Here is a 24,264-nt window from a genome sequence, read left to right as displayed (position 1 = left end):
TTTGATTCCTTCATCTTTTTATTTAAATATTTAACAATTCATTCAGCTAATTGCAGAAATAATCAGCTTACATGACAAGTTTGAATGATTCTCTTAGTTCAGCAAAGACCCTTGCAACAAGAGATGAAAATTCCAAACTAGGTTTTATATAAAAAATATTTTAATGCTAACATCTAATAGCATCTTCACTTACCTGGGTACTAGGTTATTCATTTTAATACATAATACTTATAATAGTAGCTGGTATCTTAGAGAAAAGATATTATGTACTTAAGTAAAAACTTACATCAAAAATATTTAGTCTAGCTGGACATGGTGATGCATGCCTGTAATCCCAGTAATTCAGGAGTCTAAAGCAAGAGGATCATAAGTTCAAGATCAGCCTCAGCAACTTAGCAAGGCCCTAAGCAACTTTGTGAGACCATGTCTCAAAATTTAAAAAAAAAGATTGAAGATGTTGCTCAGTGGTTGAGCAACCCTGGGTTAAATCCCCAGTAACAACAACAAAACAAATTTAGTCTAACCTATGACTAATTTATGTAGAAGAGAATACATACAATGAATGTATACATTGAAAGGGGAGCTCTTGCTTTTGTGGGGTTTCAGTTGTTATACCATGATTCAGTTTTGGAACTGAACGATAAAAGCCAATCAAGAGATCTTAATATTGTGATGGTAGAAATGTTACTATTATCAAAAGAGACTTTAAAGCAACCATGAAAATAGAAAGCCTCAATATTTTGAACAAATCAAATCTTTCTAATCAAGGTGCCTGCTAAATCCATGTGCATAAAATGAGCCTATTATGCCATTCATGTTTTAGTTTCTGACTTAGGTTTCTCAAAGACATCTAAAGGGCCACTGTTTGCATATGTCCAAGTTGCACTACACACATGTGCCGTGTCTAAAAGGATTTTGTTTGCTTTGTAATTACACAAAATTTTAGCTGAAAGAGTACAACTGAGCATGGAGATTCTGAGCCTCCCAAGGTACTCAGGAATGCCCACTCACCTACATAAACAGACGCCACACACCACAGCCATGCGCACAAACAAATGCACAGCTGCGCTTGGCCCCAACTAGCTCCTCATGTCTCCTAAGGTTGCTCTTCTCACCTGCCTTCTGTCCTGAGGGGCCTGATTCGTATCTAATGCCCAACTCCCAAGCTGACAGGGTCAACTCCACTTACATAAGCCTAACCTAGAACCCAAGCCAAGAAACAGCCATGAGTAAGAAATCATATAAAGCCATGAACATTTAATTTCCACCTAAAGTAAATCAAATATGATTATGGATATCACTGTTGGTGATATTTTAGGAATCATGGGAAAAACACTGGTAAAAAAGCAATTGATATCTCAGTTTCTCAAAGAGAAGATTATAAGAACTACAAATAGCTAACCTAGTACAAGTCTTGGAAAATTCTAAAATGATTTTTTAAACAGATGGCTTGTGATGATTTAGAAAACAGGGAGGCAGCATAATCTCACTAACAAGGAGTACACAGAACCATCCCCTTGTCCTTCTTTGGGTGAACAGCCAATGCTACTGCATTCAGGATAGCATTTGAAACAGGGTCACAACAGACTTGCAGGAAGAAGTTAAAACAAACAAAGGCAGGATATTAGAGGATATAGAGCTATCAGAGTTCTCTTATGAAGACTGCATTATTAAGAGTCCAAGCTGACTTGGAACGTCACTGGTTTGCTCCATCATAGTCAATAATTTACCAACAATTGGGGAAGAAAATAGATGGCATGCTTACGGGAAGGTATGAGGTAGTTAAAACTGCAGAAATTAGACCTCACTGTCAATTCTGCATTTACAAACTTGTCGGCCTCCGGGTCCTCTTCTGTAAAATAAGAATAATAATAATCCAAAGTTGTTATAATAGCCCATAATTTGGGTGTGGTGATTAAATAAGATACTGTAAGTAAAACACATTCATAGGTCCTTATAACTCCAAATTGCACTTTTGTTATTTTTAACCTTTGTTGTCACCTTTGCTGGAGACACGTAACTGGCTAGAATAGGTGACGTGTTGCAGGTATTACACGGGGGATAATAGATAGTTCTAGCCTTGGTTTCAGTTTAACAGAACAAAGGGTGAAAACTCTAGTGACTTTTTTTTTATCAGCATTTGATGTGAAGACCTAAAAGTTGTCCAAAGGGAGTTTACCAGAAGCTAATGGTGTGATTATAGCCAATACTACCCACAGCTTCTCAGGCCACATCCACCTGGATTTTCCACAGAACACAGATGGTAAGTGGCCGTTCTGTGTTCTGCACCTGTCAGGCCGAGTGTGGTTCTGGGTGCCCTACTTTAAAAGATAAACCAGCAAATTGGGCCAAACATAGAGAAGAGTCACCAAGGCTATGAAGAGCCTTAACATAATTGCAATAGATGGAGGATGCAATAGATGGGGCATGTCACTTGGCAGAGACATGTTAGTGTGTTCACATAACTGCAGATCACGACATGGAAGAGATGTCTTTTTTGAGACCTTCTGTCATGTTAGTGATGAGTTTAGACACAGAGCATCTGACAGTGAGGATTAGAAGAAAAACCATATTGAAAGAATTGTGTAACACTTCTATCTTTAGTTGCTTTTTTCTCTTCCTAAAATGAAGTCAGAATATGAAACAATTTACGAAAAATCTATCTAAATACCTTTACACAGGCTTTAACTGTCCCATTTTATTAATGTCAATTTACATCTGTGTAAGTACACCAGCTCTTCCCTGACACTTTTTAAAAATATTTTATTAGTTGTTAATGGACCTTTATTTATTTATATGTGTTGCTGAGAATCAATCCAGTGCCTTACACATGCTAGGCAAGCGCTCTACCACCGAGCCACAACCCCAGCCCCATGCCCTGACACTTTTTAAATGGAAAGAAACTGTTTTCGGTTCACAACGGCATTTAGGTCACTGTTTCCACCCTCTCCTAAGAATTATGGCTGTGGGTTCTTTACTCCCTATCACAGTGGAATGGTCACCACATCTTTTTTAGTAATAAAATTATTCCTTTTATTACTGGTCTGTAAATTGATGTGGCTGTCAACAACCTCACCACAATCTCTAACTGCTTGTGGAATTATTTTTATAGATGACTTAATCATGGCAATACAATTTATTTGCAGTATTACTGTATCAAGTTTTAATTATATTATTCTGTTTTAATTAGTAATGCAGCAAAATTATACTCAGATTTATTACAATGCAATCAGTTGTCTGTATTTATGGGCTCTGCATCCATGGATTCAACCAACTGCAGATCTGTGTCTGTCCTAAACATGCACACTTTTTCTTGTCATTATTACCTGAACAGCACAGTAAGTAGAACAGCCATTTACATGGCATTTACTTTTTATTAGTTATTATAAGCAATCTAGAGATGATTTAAAGTACACAGGAGGATGTGTATCGGTTACATGCAAATACTATGTCATTTTATATATAAGAGACTTGAGCATTTGCAGAGTTAGGTATCTGTGGGGGGTCCTGAAATCAGTCCCCCACAGATATGGCACGATGACTCTCCTTTCCACCAACTAGTAGAAATATTATCTTTCTATTCTCAGCCATGGCAATTATCGTCTCTGAAATGCTACTATATTATTTAGCATCCTTAAAATTTGCAATCAAAAGAGTTCCTCATCAGGAGTTAAAAAAAAAAGTGATGATTTGTTTTTATTGCACTGGTCCTCACAATTGTTGGTAGCAAAATTGTTAAGATAGGAAATGGAAAAGAATAAGTGCTTTCGTTAGAGGCACGCACCTCTGGGGATATAGTCAAAAGAATTGAAAGCTGGGGCTCAAACAGATATTCGTACACTCATGCTCATGGCAACATTGTTCACAATAGCGGAAGGAAGGAAGCAACTCAAGTGTCCATCCACAGCTGAGTGGATTCAACAAAACGTGGTATGAACACTCAATAGAAGAGTATGAGCCTTAAAGACAGGAAATACTCTGATGGGCTACAATGCAGATGAACTTGAAGATATTATGGTCAGATAAATAAACCAATCACAAAAGGGAGGGTATTATTTGATTCCACTTATATGAGGTACCTAAAGTGGCTAAAAACATAGAGACAGAAAATTGAATGGTGGTTGCCAGGGCCCACATCAGGGGCGGGGGATGGGGGCTTAGTGATGGTGTTTAACAGAGTTCAGTTTGGTATGATGAAAATCTTCTGGGGATGGATGGAGATGGTTGCAAAACAACGTGAATGTATTCCATGCCCCTGAGCTACATGCTTCTAGAAATGGGTAAAATGGTGGACTTTATGTGTATTTTCCATTATAAGAGAGGCAGACAGATGTTTATTGTGCAGTAACTTCTCACAGCTCTAGAAAGTGGGTATTGGTATCTCTCTCTAAAGAAAAGAAAAATGTGGCTTAGTCTGTGTCGAGGGCTCAACCGAGTCAGAAATCAATGTATCAAGGTCTATCAAATTGCAAAGCCAGGTTCACCAGAACAAGCTGCCTACATGAAACTCCTTGTGTTAAAGATGACGACCCACCACAACGTCTCTCCCTGGATTATTTTAATTGATTTAGTGTTCGGTTGGGTCCTAAGCAAACTAAAACAAACATAATTGCAGGAATTGTTTTCAGTCAATATGTGTACATTTTTATAAAACTGTTAACCTGGACCAGGTAAGGGGCCGCACCTATAGCCACAGTGGCTTGGGAGGCTGGGACAGGAGAATCACTAGTTCAAATCTAGCCTCAGCAAAGGCGAGGCACTAAGAAACTCAGTGAGACCCTGTCGCTAAATAAAATACCAAAAAAAAAAAAAAATAGGGCTGGGGATGTGGCTCAGTGGTCAAATGCTCCTGAGTTCAATCCCCCGTACCCCCAAAAAAAGTAAAACTGTTAACCTAGGAGCATAAGAAAGACAGGGAAGAAGCTCTCCTCTGCTTTTGTCATGGTTCGGTTCTGGGTACTGATTTTAGTGACTTAACACAAATTATCCTTATTGGGCTAGGGATGTGGCTCAAGCGGTAGCACGCTCGCCTGGCATGCATGCAGCCCGGGTTCGATCCTCAGCACCACATACCAACAAAGATGTTGTGTCCCCCGAAAACTAAAAAATAAATATTAAAAACTCTCTCTTTAAAAAAAATTATCCTTATTTTCCCCACTTTTCTTATTGGTGCACTACAGTTGTACATAATGGGGGGGGATTTGTTGTTACATATTCATCATGCACACTCTATAACAGTATCATTTGGCCAATATCATTCTCCGTATTTCCCCTTACCTCTCTCCCTCTCCCAAATCTCTTTCCTCTATACACTGATCTCCCTTCATTTTCATGAGATTCCCCACCATCGCCTTTCTTTTCCTTTTTCCTCTCTAGCTTCCATATACAAGAGAAAACATATCACCCTTGACTCTCTGAGTTTGTCTTATTTCACTTATTTCTCCAGTTCCATCTGTTTTCCTGCAAATGACATGTAGAGGCAAGAATCATCCTTCTTTATGGCTGAATAAATCTCCATTGTGTGTATATACCACATTTTCTTTATCCATTCATCCATTTATGGACACTTAGGGGTGGTTCCATAGTTTGGCTATTGTTAACGGTGCTGCTATAAACACAGATATGCATGTCTCATTGTAGTATATGCTGACTTTAATTCTTTAGGATAAATACTGAGGAGTGGTATGGCTGGGTTGTATGGTGGTTTCATTCCTATTCTTTTGAGGAACCACCATAACTTCCATAGTGGTTCTACTAATTTACAATCCTACCAACAGTGTAAAATTGTTCCTCCCCCCTTCCCACATCCTCTCCAGCATTTAATACTGTTTATATTTGGGAGGAGAATTTACCAGAGTTTTAATCCAGCAGCGCTTAGCCACTGAGCTATATCCCCAACCCTTTTCATTTTTTTTATTTTGAGACAGGGTCTCACTAAGTTGCTTAGAGCCTTACTAAATTGCCGAGGCTGGCTTTGAACTTGTGATCCTTCTGCCTCAGACTCCCAAGTCACTGGGATTACAGGCATGCGCCACTGTGCCTGGCTTTAGTCCTTGTGTTCTTGATGACTGCCATTCTGACTAGAGTGAGACGAGATCTCCAGTGTAATTTTGACTTGCATATCCCTAATTTCTAATGCTGTTGAACATTTTTTTTTCATCTATTTGTTGGCCATTTGCATTTCTTTCAAAAAGTGTCTACTGAGTTCATTTGCCCACTTATTAATTGGCTTGGCTTATTTCATGCTCTTGCTTCTTTTGCTGTGCCAAGGCTTTTTAATTTGATGCCATCCCATTTATTAACTCTTGGCACTATTTCTGAGCTCTAGAGGTTTTACTGAGAAAATTGTTGCCCATGCATCCATGCTGGAGGGTTGACCCTATGTTTTCTTTTAGAAGTTACATAGTTTCTGGTCTAATTCTTAGTCTTTGATCCACTTTGAGATGACTTCTGTGCAGGGTGAGAGATGAGGGTCAGTCTCACTCTACATGTGGATGACCAGTTTTCCCAGCACCATTTGTTTGAAAGAAAGTCTCTTTTCTCCAACGTATGTTTTTGGCACCTTTGTCAAGAATCAGATGAATGTATCTATCTGTTTTCCTCCCAATTATCTTTTTTGGAGGGATGAGGTATACCAAGGATTGAACTCAGGGACTCCCGGCCACTGAGCCACATCCCCAGCCCTATTTTGTATTTTATTTAGAGACACCAGGGTCTCACTGAGTTGCTTAGCACCTCGCTTTTGCTGAGACTGGCTTTGAACTTGCAATCCTCCTGCCCAGCCTCCCGAGCCGCTGGGATTATAGGCGTGTGCCACCATGCCCAGCCACACAGATTATCTTAAAATCAGTTCTGCACATTTGTCTCAAGTTGGAGACTGTGAAGTTCTCAGAGGCAAAAATCATTTGTTCTCCTTAACATCTAACATAAGCAATGTGATTAGCTGGCATTTTTTTTAATTGCTTTGAATCTAATGTTGCCCAAGCCTAAAAATCTGAGTAAAGAACATTTGAATTCCAAGTGTTACAAGAGTCTAAATGTGATAGATATACATATTTGGCACACTGGAATAAATACATTTGATGTTGATAAAACGTTATATATAATACATATAAGATCTAATATATGTCATATATTTATATTACACATATTTTATATACACAGAAGATTATTGTGGAAAGGGTTGCATCTTCAGTGCGGATAAAACTACTAGGTAATTAAAATGGATTATTCCAGCTTCTAGCACTTGGCTTTGCACAGAGTGAGCCTGTGGCTTTCTTGCACTATCCCTAGTTGAACAGTCAGAAATCCCCAACCACATCAGTCTCTTCTGCAGAGCAAAGATGATGGAGCAAATAAAAAGTTGCAGCATCAAATGACTTTCCAAGAATATTCCCTCAGCTCTCTTTCACCTGAGCCCTGGGGCCTCTAGAAAACAGCCAACGTCTACAGAACTTAACAATGGCAATGTCTCCCAGAAATAATGCTGACTTTTATCCTTCCCACTGAATCTCTATGGAGGAAGCACAGCAAAGGGAATCCATGGGCGTGTGCACCTTCAATTTGTACTTGATCTTTCAAGTTGCCCCCAGGTGTAAGCTGTGCTTTTCCAACTGGGGCAGAGCTGCTGGTTCAAGAGATCCCTCTATGGAGTTACACTTCTATGAAATGGAAAGGAAAGTAATGTCAAAGGAACAACGTGATGTTGCCAAAGGAGTAAAGTTTGAAAAAAGGACTTTGTGGCTGGCAATGCAAGTGTCTGGAACTAAGGAAACAAAGTCAAGCATCTGCAATACTGCCATTTTCTGGAAATATTTGTTGTCAAATAATGGTTGATACCATCAAGAAAATGACTATAGGCTGAAGCCACCATTATCAGAGCATCATAAAACTTAGTCCTTTCTCATTTTACAGATAGAAAAACTGAATTCTGCTGGGCACAGTAGCACACACCTGTAATTCCAACCACTCGGGAGGCTGAGACAGGAGAATTTGCAAGTTGAAAGCCAGTCTCAGCAATTAGTGAGACCCTAAGCAATTTAGCAAGACCCTGTCTCAAAATAAAAAATAAAAAGGGCTGGGAATGTAGCTCAGGGCTAAAGTGCCCCTGAGTTCAAGCCCCCATGCAAAAAATAAAAAAGAGAGCAAAAAATAGAGAGAGGGAGGGGAGGAAGAGAGAGAGGATGAGAGAGAGGAGAGAGAGAGAGAGAGAGAGAGAGAGAGAGAGAGAGAGAGAGAGGCAGACAAACTGAATCCCAAAGGTTCAAGTCATTTTTTTCAGTCATTCAAAGAGTTGATGAGTAAGCCAAGATTTAAACTCCATTGCCTGTATTTCATTGGTCAGTTTTTAATACATCAGGTATTTACATGTGTAACATTTCTTTTCTCTCTTTTCTCTCTTTTTCTTGCCTGATTGCACTAGCTTAAAACTCTAAAAATACGGCTAGGGCCGTAGCTCAGTGGTTGAGTGCTTGCCTAGCACGTGTGAGGCACTGGGTTTGATCCTCAGCACCACATATAAACAAATAGATGATAGATAGATAGACAGATAGATAGATAGATAGATAGATAGATGAATGATAGATAGATAGATAGATTGTATTCATGTATGACTAAATAAAATATTTTAAAAATAGAAAGTAGTAAGAACAGTCATTATTGATAGGCTCCAGTCTTCAAGGGAAAGTCTTTAATCTTCTACCATTAAGTGCAATATCACCTGGTGGTTGTTTGTAGATATCTTTTATCAGATTTAAGAAGTTTCCTTGTATTCCAGGTTGGCTTGGATTTTTTGTCAGATTTTTACCTACTGCTATTGCGATCACCATGTTGTTTTTTGTCCTTTATTCCCTTGACATGGGTTTTTTGGTTGTTTTTGGTTTGGGTTTGCAATGCTGGGGATCAAGCCCAGATATGCTGTACCACTGAGCTACATTCCCAGCCTTTTTCATTTTTTTTATTTTGAGAAAAGGTCTTGCTAAATTGCTGAGGCCAGCCTCAAACATGTGACGTCCCTGACTCAGTCCCCCAAGTAGTTACAATTGTAAGCATGCTCCATCGCTCCTGGCTTCTATTAATTTATTTTCAAATGTTAAACCAACGTTGGTTTCATTCCTGAAATAAATCTGACTTAGTCGTCATGCATTCTTTTCATACATTGTTGAATTCGATTTGCTACTGTTTTGTTGAGGAGTTTTGTGTTAATAAGGCCTGTAATCTGTAGTTTTCTTTTGTCTCCTCATCCAGCTTTTGTATCAGAGTAATACTAGCTTCAGGGATTGATTTTGGAGGTACTTCTTCCTTCTCTATTATCTAGAAGAGTCTGTGAAGTACTGGAATTATTTTTTTCTTTAAATGTTTGATATAGTCCACCAATGAAACCATCTGGCCCTGAGCCTTTCTCTTTGTAATGATTTTTAATTACAAATTACTTTGCCTGTTATAGATCTATTCACATTTTTTATTTTTGGTTTTGGTCATTTTGCTTTTCTAGGAATTTCTCCAGGTAGGTTGTTGAATTTAGATTTGCCTTTTAATCTCTAATATGTCCATCATCTTGTTTCTTCTTTCATTTCTAATTTTGGTCATCTGCTTCTTTTTCCCTCCCCCCACCCCCATTTAATCTAGCTAAAGTATAGATTTTTTTTCAAAGAACCAAATTGTGTTAAAAAAACAATAAATTTCTTTTTGTTTTATTTTCTATTTCATTCGTTTCTGTTCTAAAAGCAATCGTAGCCTTCCTTCTACTTTCATGGAATTTAAATTACTCTTCTTTCTCAAGGCTGTTCAGCTGATAGCTTAGATTATTTATTGAAATTTTTTTGTCTACTATTGGCATTTAAAGCTATTAATTTTCATGCTGCCACGGCTGCAGCCACATCCCATAAATGTTGGCATATGAGGTTTTTATCTTTATTCAGTTCAAAGTATTCTACCATGTTCTTTAATTTCTTGAGGATGAATTATCTCAGTCTTCCTTTATTTGGAAATGTCTTGATTTTCCTTCTTCTTTTAAGTCATGGGTTTTTAGAAATGGATTTTTAATTTCCAGATCATTGTGGGGTTCTAAAATTTGCTACTGTTATTTATTTTCAATTTAGTTCTATTTTGATGGGGACATAATTTATGTAATCTTAATCCACTTAAACTTATTCAAATTCATTTTATGGCCTGGGATGTAGTCTGTCCTAGAGATGTTCCATGTGTCCTTGAAAAAGATGTGTGCTCTGATTTTGTTCATTGGAGTAATCTAGAACACCTGTAGGTCTGGTTGGTTAGTAGTATTGTTCAACTTTTCTAGAGCTTTGCTGAGTTTCTATCCAATTGTATTATCAATTATTGAGAGTCAGGTATTGAAGTCTCCAACTACTGTTGTTGAATTATCCATTTCTCCTTTTAATTGTGTCCATTTTTATTGTATAGATTGGACTCTATTATTAGGTGCATATGTATTTATAATTATAATGTTTTCCTGAGGGATTGACACTTTTGTTATTATAAAATGTCCCTAGGACTGGGAGTATGGCTCAGTGGTGGATCACATGTTTAGCATGTGCAAGGTTCTGGGTTTAATTCCCAGCAAGTGCATGCACGCCCCCCCCCCAACACACACACACACACACACACACACACACACAAAGACAAGAAAAGTCCCTTATATCTTTAATAACATTTCTTTTTCTCCTAAACTATATTTGTTCTGATATTAGCACAGTCATTCCAGTTCTCTTTTGGTTTTTGTTTACCTGCTACATCTTCTACAACCATCCTACTTTCAACCTATTTGTGTATTTAAGTCTTTGGAATATCTCTTGTGGACACCACAACTGGATCCTGTTTTTTATCCATTCTCAATCTCTTCCTTTTAACTGGATTGTTTAATCCAGTTTAATCAACTGTTTACAGGATAGTTTTAGATTCCGCATTTTGCTTTTGGTTTCCTAGGTGTCTTGTGTCCCTTTTGCCTCTCTCTTCCTCTATTATTGCTTTACTTGGTGTTCTATATGTTTTTGCTAGTGTAACATTTAAATTCCTTTGGTTTTATAGTGGTGGCTCTGGAATTTACAATAAAAATTTTTAACAAGCTAGTTCATATTAATATTAATTTAATTCCAATAATATACAGAAACTTTGCTTCAATATGACTCCCTTCACTCTCCCCTCTTTTGTCATTAATGCTATTAATATCATGCAAATTGTGTTTCATCACAGTTTTTGAATTAATGCTTATTCATTTGTCATTTAGAGAAGCAGGAAAATGTTTTAAAATTTGTTTTCACTGTTTTTGTATTTATTATATAATTATCAGTGAGAGATGGATAGGTAGATAGTTGTCTCGGGCTTTCTTTTATGGTTTTGTGGTATAGGAGATCAAACCAGGGCCTCACACATGCGAGACAAGTGCTCCCCTCCGAGCTACACCTTCAGCTCAGTTTTGCCAATGTATTATTTCCACTTTGCCAGTCATAAAGTCACTCCATGTTTTAGTCAGCTTTTTTACTACTGCAACTAAAAGACTCAACCAGAACAATTGTAGAGAAGGAAGAGTTTATTTAAGGGCTCACAGTTGCAAAGATCTTAGTCCATAGAAGGCTGATTCCATTCCCCAGGGATAAAGATAAGGCAGAACATCATGACAGAAGAGTATGGCAGAGGGAAGCAGCTCACATAACGATCAGAAAGCAAAGAGAGACTCCACTCACCAGATACAAAATAGATACCCCATAGCCACACCCCCAGTGAACCACTTCCCCTAGCCACACCCTACCTACCTCCAGTTGCCACTCAGTTAATCCCATCAGGGATTGATTCACTGATTAGGTTAAGGCAATGACCCAATCATTTCTCCTCCAAACCTTCTTGCATTGTCTCACATGGTGAGCCTTTGGGGAACACCACATCTAAACCGTAACACTCCATCAATGAAAAGTTTCTTGCTTTTTTATCTTGAGTAAGTTTTCCTATAAAGCTTTTATATGCCGATATAAAATGTGTACATGTCTTTTTTATATTTATTTTTTAGTTTTAAGGTGGACACAATATCTTTATTTTACATTTATGTGGTGCTGAGGATCAAACCCAGTGCCTCGTGCATGCTAGGCAAGCACTCTACCACTGAGCCACAACCCCAGCCCCGTGTACGTGATGTTTTTAAACAGCATTATTTATAATAGCCAAAGAGCAAAAACAAAGAAAGTGTTCATGAACTGATAGATGGACAAATTGTGATATGTACTGACACAAAATGAAGGCATAGAAAGGAATGAAGTAGTGGCACATGCTGCAACATGAACCTTGAAAATGTCATGATAAGTAAAAGAAGTCGTATAAATTAAAGTTCACAGGTTGAATGATTCCATATACATAGTGTCCATAACAGGTAAAGGTAGAGAGACAAAAGGTAGATTCGTGGTTTTCAGAAAAGGTGGGGTAGGGAGGAATAGAGAGTTACTACTAATGGATGCAAGGCTGTTGGGAGGAGGATAATGAAAAGTTTCTAAAGTTAGACAGGATTATAGCTATGCAATTCTACAAGTATATTACCATCCACCAAAGGGCACACTTTAAAGGGGTGAAGTCTTATGATATATGAATTACATCACAATAAACCTTTTTAAAAGTCCTTTATGAGGTTTTTATAAATAAAAAAAGAAATAAAAATTTGTAAAGGCAAACTCACGCCTAGAACCATGATCCATGGAATTACCCTCCCTGTTTATTTATTTGTTTGCTCATCTGTTTCATGAGATCATTTGAACACAGTGCCTAGCATAAAAGAAACTCTCAACCAAGTGTTGGATATTTATCATTAGTCTTTTCTTTTAATTCTGTGTCAGTGTATCACTGTGTGATAAAATGAATGAAGTGAGGATTCTGACTTCTGAAAAATCCAAAGGCTACCCAGACATGTAAAAAAAAATAAAATAACAGTGGGGCAAGTGTGTAACAAGAAAGATAAAAGGCAGCAGGGTCCAGGTGGAGAAATACTTCATTTAGTCTGGAGAGAACAAAGGAGTACTCAATAAATGTTCTGGCACCTAGTAACCTGCTAATGTGAGATGGAATAAGAGTCTTGTGGTTGGAAATAGGAGGAAGGGGGATATGTCAAGCAAAGAATGAGGCTATGCACGTTCCATGTGAGGGAGTAGCAGAAGGTAAGGCTGAAAAAGCATGGAAGGACTTTAGACCTTGTCCTGTGGGCAGAGGATTCACAGAAGGAACCTAAGGAGAAGGTCAAAATAACCAGCAGGAGAAAAGAGATGCATTTGAGGGTGCGAGACCAGTGGCAGGGAGCTTGATTAGGAGAATCAGGGTGAAGCCTGAATGAAGGAAGACATAGCTGGGTATGGTGAATAAAGAATAAAGACATAGCTGGGTATGGTGGTGCAGGAATAAAGACATAGCTGGGTAAGGTGAATAAAGAATAAAGACATAGCTGGGTATGGTGGTGCAGGAATAAAGACATAGCTGGGTATGGTGAATAAAGAATAAAGACATAGCTGGGTATGGTGGTGCAGGAATAAAGACATAGCTGGGTATGGTGAATAAAGAATAAAGACATAGCTGGGTATGGTGGTGCAGGAATAAAGACATAGCTGGGTATGGTGAATAAAGAATAAAGACATAGCTGGGTATGGTGGTGCAGAAGAAGTGCTGAGGAAGAGAGAAAGCCAGTTGTAAGTACATGCATGAAGCATAAAGGAGAAATGAACAGTGATGGCCAAGTGGATTTGGACAGTCCAGAAAAGGAGGCAGGGTAAACTCCAGGATCTCTGGCTTGGGTTGAGCTGGTAGATTTTGATGCCATTCCTTCTCATTGTAGAATAAATGAAAGCAAGCCATTCTGACAGAAAAGATACGGGTCATCTGGAGGTCATGATGAGTTTGGGGGACCTGTGGAATATCCAGGTAGAAATGTGCAGTCATTCATTGAGAGTTTCATTGTGAAGTTTAGGAGAGAGCTGTGGATCACAGGTAGATGGGTGAGTAAATAATATAAAAGTTGGTAATAGAGGCTATTGTGTAGATGAGATTTTTCCAAAGAGAGAATGTGGAATAATACAAGAAGATAAACAATTATAATATCTTAGGGGATAAAAATATCCCAGGGCAAATTAGAGAAAGAGGGATCCAAACGAAAGTCCAAGTAGGATGCTCAAAGAAATAAAATACAGGAAGAGTATGAGAATGTGGAAAATGAAGAAGGCAAAGTTTCCATTCAATTACCTTCAACAACATATAGACTCTCAAAGGCACAGGCTCTAATCTGTAGAGGAGTATTAGCCATAGCTGAATGCTTAATAAATGGTGATAAATGTCAGCTATGATTATTAAGTGGCGATAACTTGAGATGATACCAACACAAGTAAACAATTTACATGAAATTTTAAACATTTATAAAGACAGAGCTGGGTATGGTGGTACACGCCTGTAATCTCAGCAACTCGGGAAGCTGAGGCAGGAGGAGCAAAAGGTCAAAGCCAGCCTCAGCAACTTAGTGAGACCCTAAGCAACTTAGCAAGACCCTATTTCAAAACAAAAAAATAAAAACAGTTGGGGATGAGGCTCAGGGGTTAAACCCCTCTGGGTTCAATTTATGGTCCCCAAAAAAATAAATAAATAAAGACATTACACAGGAGATTGCTTAGAATAATATTGGACCCAGTTTTACCAAAGCAGATTGACTAATAAAACACACTGTGCTTAAGCCCCTAAGCTAGTGATTGAGCACTGTTACCACTAAAGTGCCATTATCCACACTGAAGCCCAAGGAATCAGAGCCTCTCCATTTAAGCCCTGAATGTTTATGAGCATGAGTCAATAAAAGTGTCATGACCAAGGTCAGATACATTCATTTTCAAAACAGAGCAAAGTTAACCCAATAAAATGTTTCCCCTGGGTCCTGTGGGATAGCCTTATATCTCAGAGTCAAGACAAAGTGAAAAATAACAAAAATTAGGGTTCAGATGGATCAGTAAGATGGCCCATCACCTTCAGAGCTTCTCCCATTAGAGTCAATGATCTGGAATCATAAAACATTTCCTTCTCTGGAGGAAAAAAAAAACTGCCAATCACCCAAAGTCATATTTTTAGTCAATATTACAAAGTTGATCATTTTCTCTTTGGAAACATTGGCTTAAAGCTTTGTGCTCTGAGTATTGCATTTTCTCTTTGCAAAAACAGCTTCACCATCACCTTAGAGCTTCCTGTCTTTAGTGCACTTAAAGGATCTGACAATGATTGGGACTCGCTGGTCCAAGCAGAGCCAAAATCCCGATTCAGTTTTGATGAACTAGAAAAAGTTCATCTTCATAAGTAATTTCTGATGAAGAATTGGAAACGATGGATGTTACTCAATAGGCCAACATCAAAAACTAATCCAAACTGAGAACTAACATTTCTAAATATGCACTCCTCCCTTGTTCTGAGCAGATCAACTTTCTTTTGAAGCAAAGATAAAGTAATCAACAGATCATGTTTTGGTGTTTCTTTGCTGAGTATTTCTGCATTAGGAGCACAGGTACATGCTGTCCCCTCAGTGTTGACAGCTGTGGGCTCTGTTCTCTAAGTGGTTAAGATAAAAGAGTTCATTTCCTTATATTTAGTGCATTACTAAAGTATGTGTGGTTTCATCAGGAATGACTCACCAGAGTAGAAGCATTCAATTCCTTCTGAATGATTTTGCACTTTGAAATTTTGGAATTATGCCTTTTTTTATAACAAGTGGCCAGAATGACTGATTGTTGCAACAATGCCTCATTTCCCCAGCTCAGCCAGCAGACACTTAATTTTTGAAACACCAGACTTTTACTTCTTCCTTTAAAAATACACCATTTATGAAATAGCCACCCCCACTGCTGCCCTGATAAACATTCAGAATAGTATCATCATTTATGTTGACAATATCATCATTGCTCTGGGTCAGCTTGTAAAATAGCCAAAGAAATATGTTTGTCATCTAACTCTTAAGTTCTAAGACGAAATGAAGTTTAGGATACAAGTGCTTCAAACTAGGCTCTACTTTTCTAAAACAGACCTTTAAGAGAAAATAACTTCTTCATTTGTTGTTTGGAACTTTTGGCATGGACACTTGTAAAGCGACCCAGGGTAAATCACCATAATATTTATAGTACATAACAATATGGAAAATATCTGCTTGACCTGGCAGAGGTGTTTTCATGTTTGAGAGCTACTTGGAAAATTATAGGGCATGTTTCTAAATCAGTTTCTTGTAACAGTAAAATGCATAAGAGGTTTACTTTGGGTAAAGATTCTAAATCTGTTTTAATTTGGTTTTTCTGTCAGTACAAGTGGGGGGGAAAGTGACTGCTAATCAAATTCTCAGGTTTTAGTATTATTGAGACTTTCTCTTTCAGCTGTTGTAGTTAATTAATTCCACATAAGCTTTAAGAATAGGTAAAGTTTGCCAGGCACAGTGGCCCATGTCTGTAACCCCAGCAGCTCAGGAGACTGAGACAGAAGAAATTCAAGTTCAAAGCCAGCCTCGGCAACTTAATGAAGCCTTAATCAACTTTACAAGACCCTGTCTCTAACTTAATTTTTTAAAAAGTGCTGGTGAAGTGTCTCAGAGGTTAAGTGTTCCTAGGTTCAATCCCCTATACCAAAAATAAATAGATAGATAGATAAATAAATAAGTAAAGTTTTATACATTGCTGCTAAGAAGACATTTGAAATATCTTTACCACCTGAGAACATGGATGTGGGATGTGATCTATAAACATATGTCATTTTTTCATTAGCATTTCTCTAATTATTAGCATATCTTGTCATGTGCTTGATGGTATATAAATTTACTTTCCTGTGAGCTTATGTATTTATTTTTCTGATGAAAAATAAATACATAAGTTTTATTATAGCCTTCGTCCATTTTTGTTGAGTTAATTGCATTATTTTTTATTAATTTTTAAGTCCACTTCAGATATTACAATGTGGACCCTTTTTGTTATACTGTGTAGTACAGTAAATATGTTCTCCTACTCAATGACTCTTTGTTGACAGTGTCTTTGGCTAAACAAAAGTATTTTTTGTTTTGTTGTTGTTTTTTATAGATGGACACAATACCTTTAATTATTTTTTATGTGATGCTGAAAATCAAACCCAGTGCCTCATACATGTTAGGCAAGCACTCTACCACTGAGCCACAACCCCAGCCCTAAACAAAAGTTTTAGTAAATTCTACCTGTCAGACGTTCTCCTAATGGTTTCTAGGTTTAATATCATGCTTCTAAAATCTGTCTTTGTCATATTGCTTTGCACAAAGATTACTTGTTTGTTTTCATAATTTTCTGGTAGGTTTTTAAATTTTAAGTATAGAAATTAGAATTATATTATGTAATTTTCTGTATAACATTAGAGAACTTTGAATGTCTTTAATATTTTTATGCTTAATCTACATAGATAGTAGGGGATCCATTTTTCCCCCAAATGGATGCACAACTGGTTTAACTCATTATTACGTCTTTGATATCATCTCCACCTATTTCAACTGCCATCTTTGCAATATACTGAGTTCAAACACTTATCTGAATCTGTTTTTCATGTCCTTATTTTATTCCACTGATTTATCTGTTCCTTTATCAACACCACGCAGTTTTTATCTCTGTTGCTATAAAGTTTAGTGGAGATCTGATGGAGGGCATTCAACCTCTTGTCTTTTTATTTTTATTTTCAAACTGTTCTGAACCCCCACCTTCTAACCTGTCTTCGACATCCACTTTTCATGTGGATTCTCAAACTTAAATGTTCCTCTCAAGTATCACTGATACTAGTCCTTATCACCTGTTTAAACTATTGCAATATTGCAAGCACATTAACTGGTTTTCTTTCCCTAGTTTGGCCTACTCTCCAAGCTCTCTTCATAAGGAAATCTGATTATTTTGAGGCTTTTAACAACCTTATTGAGACTATAATATGCATACCATACATTTCACCCATTTCAAATACACAATTCAAGGGCTGGGGCTGGGGCTGGGGCTCAGTGGTAGCACATTTGCCTGGCATGTGGGAGGCACTGGGTTCGATTCTCACCACCGCATATAAAGAAATAAAATAAAGGTCTATCAAGAACTAAAAAATATATATTTTTAAAAATCAAATACACAACTCAATCAGATTAATATATTCAAGTTTTACAACCATCACCACTGTCAATTTCATGACAATTTCATCACCTCAGAAAGAAACTCCAGATCCTATGGATAAACACCCCTCTACCACCATCTCCCCCATCGATTCTCCACCTAGATCTATGCAACCATTAAGGTACTTTCTGCCTTTACAGGATTTGTCTTTGATCGACATTTCATAGAGGTGAAATTATATAATATGTGGTCTTTAGTGACTGGCTTCTTTTACTTAGCCTGATTTTTCCAAAGTTCACTCCATCTGTAGCCTGTGCCAATATTTCATTCCTTTTCTTGTCTAAATAATATGCAATTATACCTCATTTTATTAGTTCATCAATTTATGGACATTTGTATTATTTCCATCTTTAACTTATATATAAAGTGCTTCTGTGAACTTCATGTACACTTTTAAATGACTTTGTTACATCCCAATAAATAACTCTATGGAGATTTTTTCTTGCAGTTGCATTGAATTTATGTATCAATTTAGGAGAAATTTAAAGTTTTACAAAATTGAGCATTTCCACCCAGGAAAGTTGTTTGTTGTGGTTTTGTTCGTTGCATGACTTGGTCCTTGTTTATTGCCTTCCATAAAGTTTTATCATTTTCTTCATAAAATTCTGGTATATTTAGTACTTGTAACTTCTATTTATTTTACATTTTTTCAATTTGAATGAGATTTTTAAGTTAAATTTTCTATTTGGTGGTGGAAGTATATAGAAAAGATGCTCGTTTATTTTGACTTTGTATCTAGCTACCTCAAGGATCTCTCTTATTAATTTTCCTGATTTTTTCTGTCAATTTTCTTTTATCTTTCAGATAACTAATTATATAATCTGTAAATATTCAAAATTTGTCTTCCTTTGCAATATTTGTATTTCCTATTTCTTTTTCATTTTCAAATACCATTAGCTAGATTCCAAGGTCAATGATAAAAAATAATATCTGTATTGAATACACATCTCTTTTCTTATCAACCTTAATTCTTTTAGTTGCAATCAACATTTCAGTCAAAATTTTAAAATTTTAATAAATTACTGAACATGGTGACATAATACCTGTAAGTGCAGCTACCATGGAGGCTAAAGCAGGAGAATGACAAATTCAAGGCCAGTCTGGGCAATTTTTAGTGAGACCCTGTCCCAGAAATAAAATAAAAAGGGCTGGAGGGGCTGGGATTGTGGCTCGGTAGCAGAGCGCTTGCCTTGCATGTATGAGGCACTGGGTTCAATCCTCAGCACCACATAAAAGTAAATAAATAAAGGTATTGTGTACACGTATAAAAAATATTTTAAAAAGTGGGGGGTATGTATCTCAGTGATAGAGCTCTTGCCTAGCATGTGTGAAACCCTGGATTCAATCCCCAGCACCATATATACCAATAATCATCGTCATCATCATCATCATTATCATCAGGTTGGGGATATAGCTCAGTTGGTAGAGTGCTTGCCTCGCATATACAAGGCCCTGGGTCCAATTCCCTGCACCACAATAATAATAATAACAACAATAATAAAGAAAAATCACCCTGATTCCATGTAAAAACAAAATTTAAAACAAAACAAATTAAATTATGTACTTATATATATTTATTTATAAATATATATTTCTATATATTTATAGAAAAAATGAGGAATATATGTATATATATATATACATATATATATATGAAACTGCTATGAAAAGCTAGTTCTCTAAAGGATGTGGAATTTGAGAGGCAGGAACAGGGAGAAAGAGACCCATTTTCTGCTTTGTGTACTGCTGTATAGGCTGCTATTTTCAATGAGAATTTCCTACTTTTATAGTCTTTGGAATAAATCCAAAGAATACAAAGTATGTAAAGACTTGTCACTATATATCAAGACTCAGAGATGTGTGCATTTTTAATGGCTAAGATTTCAATTCTGTTCACTAAGTTCAATCTCAATTATATGAAAGAGTTGAAGATGAGATAGATAAGCAGCAAGGTAGGTGGATAGATAAGAGAGAAAGAGAGTAAATGGATCCACAGATTCAGGTCCAGACCTCTGGCTGTTACTAGAGAGTCCAAGAGCAAAAAAGAGGACCCCAAGAAAGAAATAGATGCAAAGGAAATCTTGTACCTTACACAGTTCAGAATTCTGGTCAGGAGAGTTATTGCTATTATCTCCATCCTTAGGATGCCTAAGACCATGTGAATAGGAAGATTGTTTCATGGTTGAAAGAATAAGATAATTTTAATTGCTCTCAGTATCATCAGATCTTAATGGTTTCCTGTCAAAAAGTTTCTTATGTGAAGAAAGAGAAACTTTCACACACTATTATTGGAATGTAAACTAGTATAGCTATTATGGAAAACAGTATGGAGTTTCCTTAAAAGACTAGAAATAAACTACCATATGACCCAGTAAATCCTACTACTGGGTATATATCCAAAGGAAATGAAATTGGTACGGTGAAGAGACATCTTCATTCCTCTATTTATTGCGGCACTATTCACAATAGCCAAGATATGAAGTCAACCTAGGTGTCGTCCATCAATGGATGAATGGATAAAGAAAATGGAACATTATTCATCCATAATAAAGGATGAAGTCCTATCATTTATGGCAACCTGGATGGAACTCGAGGGGATTGTGTTAAGTGAAATACTCGTATATGTGTAAGCTAAAAAAGTTAATTTCATAGAAATAGATAACAGAATAGTGGTTGCCAGAGGCAAGGAAAGGGTAGCGAGTATGAAGAAAGGATGGTTAACAGATACGATGGTACAGTTGGATAGGATGAATAACTTCTGATGCTCTATAGTACAGTAGAGAAACTACGATTGACAACAATTAATTGTGAATTTTAAATAACTAGTAGAGGGGTCTCTGAATGTTTCCAATGCAAAGAAATTATAAATGTTTGACATGATAGGTACATCACTTACCCTTACCTGATCTTACCTATTGTCTACATACATTGAAATATCATCCCATACCCCCTAAAAATGTAAAATCACTATATGTTTATTAAAATTTTTAGTTAAAATTAAGTTCATAACCCAGTTGATTCAAATGTTATGATATGTCAAGAGCTTTGTAATGTTTTGAACAACTAATAATAAAAAAAAGAAAAAAATGAAATAGGAAAACAAAAACATGAACCTAGGGGGAAAAATGATCTTCCTTCTGAGATACCATGGGAAGTCACAGGGCAACCTCAGGAAGACATCTGCTTTATTTAGGGTGATACATAAATAATGGTAGCTTTGCATCTTATCACGGCCTACATTTTGGAATATACACCTCTTCCATTGTTCTCTTCCAGGATTTCCAATGAACATTCACCCAAACTCCAGATCCGGAGTCACAGCTACCTGAGGGCAGTCAGTGAAGTGTCCATCAACCGAAGCCTGGACAGCCTAGACCCTGCAGGCCTGCTCACATCACCAAAGTTCCGCTCCCGGAATGAGAGCTACATGCGAGCAATGAGCACCATTAGCCAGGTAAGCCCCATCAGATCAGTGGTGGGCAGGAGTCTTTAGCTGCAGAGGGTTAGCGATAACTGAGGGAACCGGAGATGGAAATATGGTCACTCCCCACGGAGATCATTGATGAATCAGACCGGTGGTCCAATCACATGCTGTAAAGAGTATGCACATGTTCAGGATAGATGCTACTGACAAAACCAAGGCAGTGTCTAATCATAAAAGTACTAAAGTATGGAGCAGGTCACAAGACAGGACTCAGGCCCACGGAAGCAACATGTGACCCATTTACCTCAATTGGGTCCTGAGGGGTATTGTGTCTTGGTAATGAGAGTCCCACTGTGACGAATTGGGAACCAAGACTCAATGATGAAGACTCAATACAGATGACTGAATGCTGCATCCAAACTATTGAGCTAAAACTCTTGAACCCCATCAAAACCCTCAGTATTTGAAAAGACTGAACTCAGTTCAGGGAAAAAGAAAACCTGGGACTCAGAGGACTTGACCCTGCAGTTTGCAGGGGCCACCAGAGGAGCAGAAAGTGCCTTGAGGCTCCCTCTGGGAGGGCATAAAGAAGGGTATTCTTTTTTGGTTTTCTGTTTTATTTTGTTTGTGGTGCTGGGGATTGAATTCAGGACTTTGCATATGCTCTGAGCAAGTGTTCTGCCATTGAACTAGCTCAAGAAGGGTATTTTTTTAATGATCTTAGAGGCTCTGTATATAAATTCACAGCACAATTTTTAAAGATAAGCACTGTACAGCTGGGCCCAGTGGTGCACACCTGTAATCCTAGCAAATAGAAAAGCTGAGGCAGGAGGATCTCAACTTTGAGAACAGCCTCAATAATTTAACAAGGTTTTCAATAATTTAACAAGACCCTGTCTCAAAATAAAAATATAAAAAGAACTAGAAATGGGGCTGGGGATGTGGCTCAAGCGGTAGCGCGCTTGCCTGGCATGCGTGCGGCCCGGGTTCGATCCTCAGCACCACATACCAACAAAAAAGATGTTGTGTCTGCCGAGAACTAAAAAATAAATATTAAAAAAAATTCTCTCTCTCTCTCTCTCTCTCTCTCTCTCTCTCTCTCTCTCTTTCTCTCTCTCCTCTCTCACTCTCTCTTTAAAAAAAAAAAAAAAAAAAGAACTAGAAATGTAGCTTAGTAGTAAAGCAGCAGTGGTTTCAATGCCTAGTACCAAAAACCAAAAAAAAAAAATAATAATAATAATAATAAAATAATAAATAAAATAAATAAAAATAATAAAAATAATGAATTAACTCTACCATTAATTCAGCCAATATTGTTTGAGCAAAACAATGGGCCAGATTTTGCAAGTTATCCAAGGATGAGCGTACATAATATTCACAGACTGATAAACTAATGGAAGGCATATAAAAAACATGAACATTCCATAACAAACATTATCTTCTTGACCACCACAAAAACTCTCTCTCTCTCTCTCTCTCTCTCTCTCTCTCTCTCTCTCTCTCTCTCTTTCAGAAACACTCTTGAGTAAGAGACGCTTTTTGTTAGGAACTCCCATGCCAATTGCTTTATATTTTTATAAATAGTAGTCCTTAGAAACATACCTGTAAGATATGCAGGTTTAAATGGGACTTTCCCTGGGGCCATAAAATTGGCCACTAGATCCCAAAGCTAACAAAAAGATGGTAAGGACCCAGGAGCAAGCTTCTAGGAATGAGGTCTAGGAAATCACGTTTTAATGAATATTCAAAGTGATTCTAACAGCATTGCAATTTGATCCGAACTTTGGAAAATACTAACCTAAAGCATATTCAGGAAATAGTGAGTGCTTTACTTTTGCTGGAGCTTAGAATAATTGTAGAGACCGCATGGGGAGGTCCCTTCTGAAAATTGTTCTGGACACTTCTTTTTTTTTATGGATGGCTTTATATGCTTGGTTCAGAGAAATGGACTTTATTCACTTTTAAAAAAGAGAAATGAATTGGCCTTTATTAGTGAAGACTAATAAAACATCAGCTTTTAAACAGGTAATCGGTATTGGCGAGAACTTTTATGTGGGATCATCAATCTGGGAACAACATATAGAAAAGATTAGAGGATGAGAAGTTAGAGGCAGAGGCTGGTTTGGAAGACATTGTGATCATCACAGTGAAAATTAGTGCTGTTGTTGTGAAGTGGTGATGATACAGTGTGGTGGTAGTGATGATGGTGATAACAATGTTGATGGTGATGATGGTGATGGTGATGACTCTCGGGGTAGTGATGGTGGTCGTGGTAATGGTGGTGGTAGTATTGGTACTTACAGTGGTGTAGTGATGGCCATGGCAGTTGTAGTATAGTGTGGTGGTGGCAGTGACAGTGGTGGTGGTGGTGGTGGTGGTGATGACATAGTGTGGTACTTACATGGATGAAACAAATAATGAACTTGGGAAAGAAATGATGAAACGGTAGACTGGTTGCTGAAGTGTCTGACTGTGAGAATGACCCTGGAATAGGACCACTGCTCCCACTTTGTCTCTGCCATCAAAATAGAGCTTTCCGATCTGAATGGAATCATGAAGTGCAAGTCAAGGTCCACAATCAGCCTCCAAGGGCAGGGCAGGGAGAGGACCAGGGAAAGCTGACCTGTGGGAGTCCAGCAGTGAGCCACCATACATTTCCCTCCTTTAAAGAAATCTCAA

The 24,264-nt window shown here is 37.5% G+C and overlaps 1 protein-coding gene across 10 annotated transcripts in view; it reads left to right on the top strand.

The window, feature by feature from the left end:
- Positions 1–24,264, top strand: part of Dlgap1 (DLG associated protein 1) — a 358,523-nt gene that overhangs the window by 133,476 nt on the left and 200,783 nt on the right. For all 10 annotated transcript variants that reach the window (XM_026394509.2, XM_026394510.2, XM_026394508.2 and 7 more), the window contains one exon: positions 21,438–21,615. In XM_026394509.2, the coding sequence (XP_026250294.2) occupies positions 21,438–21,615 (178 nt within the window). The remainder of the gene's footprint in view (positions 1–21,437; positions 21,616–24,264) is intronic.

Source organism: Urocitellus parryii, chromosome 13 (genome assembly GCF_045843805.1).
Source record: "Urocitellus parryii isolate mUroPar1 chromosome 13, mUroPar1.hap1, whole genome shotgun sequence".
In the NCBI taxonomy this organism is placed as follows: Eukaryota; Metazoa; Chordata; class Mammalia; order Rodentia; family Sciuridae; genus Urocitellus; species Urocitellus parryii.
The sequence above is the reverse complement of the archived record's forward strand: the minus strand, read 5'-3'. Positions and strand labels throughout refer to the sequence as shown.